Source organism: Cucurbita pepo, chromosome LG04 (assembly GCF_002806865.2).
Source record: "Cucurbita pepo subsp. pepo cultivar mu-cu-16 chromosome LG04, ASM280686v2, whole genome shotgun sequence".
In the NCBI taxonomy this organism is placed as follows: Eukaryota; Viridiplantae; Streptophyta; class Magnoliopsida; order Cucurbitales; family Cucurbitaceae; genus Cucurbita; species Cucurbita pepo.
In genome coordinates this window covers 4,849,995-4,855,994 of record NC_036641.1, presented here as the reverse complement: position 1 = coordinate 4,855,994, position 6,000 = coordinate 4,849,995, and the positions used below count along the sequence as shown (strand labels likewise).

Below are 6,000 nucleotides of genomic sequence, written 5' to 3'. Positions count from 1 at the left end.
GGGGGGGTGTGTGGGTGGGTGAACACGAGACGGTGTGTCAACAAGGACGTTGGGACCCAAAAAGGGATGGATTGTGAGATCGCACATCAGTTGGGGAGGAGAATAAAACATTCTTTATAAGGGTGTGGAAACCTCTCCTTAACAGACGCGTTCTAAAAACTTTGAGGGGAAACTCGAAAGAGGATAATATTTGCTAACGGTGGGCTTGGGCAGTTACGAATGGTATCAAAGTCAGACACCAGGCGATGTGCCAGCGAGGAGGCTGAGCCCCGAAGGAAGGTGAACACGAGGTAGTGTGCCAGTAAGGACGTTGGGCCCCAAAGGGGAGTGGATTGTGAGATTGCACATCAATTGAGGAGAAGAACGAAGCATTCTTTATAAGGGTGTGGAAACCTTTCCCTAGCAGACGCATTTTAAAAACCTTGAAGGAAAACCAAAAGAGGACAATATCTACTAGCGGTGGGCTTGGACCGTTACAAATGATATCAGAGCCAGACTCGGGGGCGATGTGCCAGTGAGGAGGCTGAGCCCTGAAGGGAGGTGAACACGGGGCGGTGTGCCAGCAAGGACACTAGGCCCCAAAAGGATCGGTTGGGGAGGAGAACGAAGCATTCTTTATAACTGTGTGAAAACCTCTCCCTAGCAGACGCATTTTATAAACCTCGAGGGGAAGCCCAGAAAAGACAATATCTACTAGTGGTGGGTTTATAAGACTAACAACTAGTATTATTAGCTAGGCAGTCATCGGGGCTTATAAGACTAACAACTTAATGGCATACCAAGGTACCAAGTGCATAATAACCAATATCTAATACAAAATACTAGAAGTTCAAAAGGCCACTTACCACAAATGAAATCACTAGTTATTCCCACGTCGGGAATGATCGATCGAATCTTGTGCACAAGATCCAAGTAGACCTCTCGTGTATACCCCCTACGCATTCTTTCGAGAACCGTGCTATTCCCGCTCTGAGCAGGTAAATGGATGCTTTTGCAAATGTTGTGTTTGTCTCGCATCAAATAAAGGAATTCGTCGGGAAAGTCTTTAGGATGTGGAGATGTGTATCGAAACCTCATCTCAGGAAATTCTGTGGAAAGACGATCTAAAAGATCAGAAAAACGCAAACCCATCTTCTTTACCTTCGCTATGGTCGAAAATCCATCACTGAGTTTCCAGTTAGTCCCCGGTTCGACATCAGTATTATCGATGGTATCGTTATAGCTGTTAACATTCTGGCCCAGAAGAGTTACTTCTTTCACGCCTTCTCTATAAAGTTCCCTGACCTCAGACACAATTGATTCAACAGGACGTGACCGTTCTCTGCCCCGAGTGAAAGGAACAATGCAGAACGAACACATATTGTTGCAACCTCTCATCACGGATACGAACGCAGTGACAGAATTTTTCGATATCCGTACGGGACTTATGTCTGCATAAGTTTCTTCAAGGGAAAGAAGTGTGTTGATACCCTTTTGACCATAATCGACTTCATCCAATAATCGTGGTAGATCTCGGTAAGCATCAGGTCCACAAACTACATCGACCATCTTGTCCGCGTCTAGTATCTTATCTTTCAACCTCTCCGCCATGCACCCCAAAACGACTACTTTCGGAGGGTGTCGAGACTGCGACCTTCCGATGGCAACATTACCTTTCCATTCCCTCTTCAGAAACCAAAAGTAATTAAGTCTCTGCCACACCTTCTGTTCGGCATTGTCCCTGATTGCACAAGTGTTGATAAAAATGACCTCCGCCGTCTCTGGAACGTCGACAGTTTCGCTATATCCAGCATTTTTCATGATTGATAGAACAACCTCCATATCGTTAATATTCATTTGACACCCGTAAGTTTCATGGTAAATACGACCTCGTAAAGGCACTTCGGAACCTGTTAAGGGTCTGGTTAAGGATAAGAACAAAAGAAACGTTCAGATTTCGGACATAATTCTCAATACTGTATTACTCGAGATGGAAATAGAGAAAAACGACGGTTGCCCACAGTCGTCAAAGCCAAAAGAGATTACAAAACAATAATCACAAGAGGCATGTCATTGGTTAAAAAGGGGGAGTAAATACAAAAGTCCCGAGCTAGAGAGCCCGAGTTTAAGACTGCAACGCATACGGTTCCAAGACCTCCAAAATAAATAAACACTTCAAATTCTTTCGAACGAAAAAACGAACGAATGTTTACGACATAAAACCTTCATACGATAAAACCAAAGGGTCCACCCGTGCCTGCATAAACGTCGTCAAACAGAGTTCATAGTCTTTGAAGCTTTATGAGGACCACACCAAGAGAAGCCCTTTTTCCTTTTCTTTTCTATAAACATAAGAGGATATTACAAAGAAACCGACCGCGTTAATTCAATCCTCGATGCTTCAAAAGGCTAGGGTCCTTTGGCATGCGCGTTGTCATGTTTGTATCCCATAGTTTTAAAAATTAGTGTGTTATTATGTCCGGGTCGTATTGTATCTATGTCTCCTATACGTATCCCCGCTTCTTAGTAATATAGGTATTTATCCCGAGTCGAGCTCACCATGTTTTTGAACACGAGAAAGTAAAGCTTCTCACAACTTTTTGGCTCTTGATCTTGTTATGGGACCTTGAGGCATGACAATAAATGTTCCTTGGATCCCGAATTGAGCTCGGGTTATCTAAGGTTCATCGTAAGGATAGTGAATTCCTTTGTCCTCCCTCTATTGCCTCATTCAAGAGATTGTTTACCTTATTTTGAAGAGTTTATAGAGCTTTGCAGGCTCAGTTTTTTCTTGGTTCTTTTTCTCTTGTTCTTTTTTATTGTTTTGTGGTTGGTTTCTTGTTTGGCTAGCAAATATCGTCCTCTTTGGACTTTCCCTTCCGGGCTTCCCCTCAAGGTTTTAAAATGCGTCTGCTATGGAGAGGTTTCCACACCCTTATAAAGAATGCTTCGTTCACCTTCCCAACCGATGTGGGATCTCACAATCCACCCCTCTTCGGAGCCTAACGTCCTCGCTGACACTCATTCCCTTGTCCAACTGTTGTGGGACCCCCAATCTACCCCCCTTCGGGTCTCAGCGTCCTTTGCTGACACACCGCCTTGTGTCCCACCCCCCTTTGAGGCTTAGCTCCTCGCTGGCACATCGCCCGATGTCTTGCTCTAATACCATTTGTAACAGTCCAAGCCCACTGCTAGCAGATATTGTCCTCTTTGGGCTTTCTCTTTCGAACTTCCCCTCAAGGTTTTTAAAACACGTCTGCTAGAGGGATGTTTCCACACCCTTATAAAGAATGTTTCGTTCTCCTCCCCAACCAATGTATGATCTCACAACTTAGTACCTAAGAAGTCTAAATTTGTACATAAAATTCAAGCCACAAGTTATATAGTAACATGGTAACACCTTAAAAACTTAGGAAGTAATAGACACTGAAAATAATGATCCGACCCTTCAATTTCACTCGAGTTCCTCATCCAACTCCAAATTTCATCCTGTACCAACATAATGCTTTGACACAAAACCTCTAAGCCTTCCAAATACAACACACACACACACACACATATCCATATCACTTTCCAATTGCAAGAGAAAAGTAAGAAACACAAGCAAACATCTGCAAGGAAGTTGAGAGTCTTACTCAATCCCATTTTGTCTCTGGACCCAAGATTGGTCAGGCGAAACGGAAGGCCTCAATTCCTCGGATTTCTGGACAGACCCAGGTGCCGCAGTAGCTGCAATGAACCCACCATGAAACCTACGAGTTCTCCGAGAGAAATACCCAGAAAGCGGAAGTGAAGTTGGAGGAGAAGCAACATATTTGAGTGAAGAAGATCGGAGATAGGTCGTGGTGGAGGAAGGAGATTTGGATAAAGCATAGCCAAATTTGAAGAGAAGAGAGGCGGAAGAAGTGGGTTTGAAGATTATGGATGTGGAGGAAGAGAAAGGAGGGGCTATGAGAACGTGAAGGCCCATTTGGGAGTGTGGATGGGAAGAGACCTGGCGGAGTTAATCGATGATGTTCTTCGATCGTCCATTGTAGAGGTTTAGAGCCTCCATTGGATTGAGAGGTAAATTAGGGAATTTGGCAAAATGGCGTTGTTTCATAACCCATCTAATTTGGTCTTTGTATGCTACACATTAGAACCTCAAATCTAGTGCAAAAATAATTCAACTCTAAATCTTTTTTTTTTTTAATACTTTTTTATTTTATTCCAAAATTTAAATGGTTAAAATATTTTATTTGTCTCGGTTCAAGCCACTGTTCGAGCCCACTGTTCATAAATATTGTCTTCTTTGGACTTTTTCTTTTAACTCTCCGATTTGGGACGGACGTACATGATACGTTCCTTTCTTGGCCTATTTGACTAAAACTCATATCGGTTATAGCTCGGGACCCTATTTGACTCTTTTTGAGCTTGTCTTCGACACTTGTATAGTTTCGTTCTCTCCAACCTTGCTTATGCCTCAGCTTGACTTTAATAGACACTCTTATTGCTGTGTTGGATAATGCACTGTCCTCTCGGTCGCATCATTATAGTTATCTGTCTTGGCTCTCACGTTGCTAAATAGGCACTACTTTAGAGTCGCCACCTTTGTCAGTCAACGTGTGGAGGTTACAACCTACTTGTCTTCTTAGTGAGGGTATGATGCATGACGTATCATAACATAAGTCATAACACATCATTACAAAATATATAGCGTGTTAAGTCGACGTCACTAATTTATTCTTGGTGCTGGACTGAATTTGTCCCTTGAAGTCCAAGCCAACTAGTGTGAGTTCACGACACCGAACTAGAACACATTAAACAACATAATCTACTTAACGCACACAATTGGTTCTTACATGATACATGTAATGGTCTAAGTCCACCGCTAGCAGATATTGTCTTCTATGGACATGACCTTTTGGGCTTCCCCTCAAGGTTTTCAAAACCCGGCTGCTAGAGAGAGGTTTCCTCACCCTTATGAAGTATGTTTCATTCTCCTCCCCAACCAATGTGAGATCTCATCGTACATTACCTTTTATTTTGAGGAACAAAAAATTTTGTTTGAAAGATCTGTATACCTTATATAAAGAACGGGCATGAATATGGAAAAGAAAGAATCAAAACCTAAACGAACATAATTCAAATGGAAGCTGATTAACACTTTCTTCGAGACTAACAAACATTTGTTGGTCTAGATTGACCACAAGAATTTTAAGGTTAACCGACTATTTTAGCTGCAAGATAACTCGATCAAGAAAAACAATTTGTTCAAGATCAATCAAGCCTAAAAGATTAACCACCATGGATTCAAGATCACGAATTCGACTGTTAGTCAAGCCAGAGAGGTTGACCACCATGGATTCAAGATCACGAATTCGACTGTTAGTCAAGCCAGAGAGGTTGACCAACACAGCGATGACAAATAATATTTTGTAGAGATAAATAATATTTTTGTTTAGTTCCGGTATGCCTTACTAATAATTATTGTTTTTAGGTATTTCATTGTTACAAGTGAAATTATTAAAATAATTTCAATCAATTAAATTTTAATTAATTTAATAAAATTATATACGTTTATAACTACTACAATAATTAATTTAAAAAATTGACCATACATGTCGTTTTTCAAAAAAAAAATAAGTGAGATAATAAATTAACCTTACTTTCAATTATTATTATTTTTTTATTAAATTAATAAATATTCTTTGAACTAAAAATACTCCTAAATTTAAAAGTTTTAATAATATTTTCTAATTTCTATTTTAAAAATATAACAAATATATTAAAAAAAAAATAAAAAAATATTCTTATTTATAGCATGAAAATCATTAATAATTTATTTAAAAAATACTCATGAACTTTAAATTTTTTTTTATAAAGATATAAAATGTTAATATTATTTTTAAAATTTTATAAATATTTTAAAAACTTTTTAAAATTTAGTAATATTATGAAATACTCTTAAACTATTTTTGAAATAATTAAAAATATTTATGAGAATTTTTAATAATAATATATATATATACAGGGATTAAA

General features: G+C 39.5%; 1 protein-coding gene across 1 annotated transcript in view; it reads right to left on the bottom strand.

Annotated features, from left to right (window-relative positions):
* The window catches only part of LOC111792240 (CDK5RAP1-like protein), a 5,242-nt gene extending 1,157 nt beyond the window's left edge, over positions 1 to 4,085 (bottom strand). The window contains exons 1-2 of the mRNA XM_023673597.1: positions 3,615 to 4,085; positions 846 to 1,900 (exon numbers count right to left, since the gene is read on the bottom strand). Of these exons, the coding sequence (XP_023529365.1) occupies positions 846 to 1,900; positions 3,615 to 3,949 (1,390 nt within the window). The 5' untranslated portion in view covers positions 3,950 to 4,085. The remainder of the gene's footprint in view (positions 1 to 845; positions 1,901 to 3,614) is intronic.
* Positions 4,086 to 6,000: the final 1,915 nt, after the last annotated feature.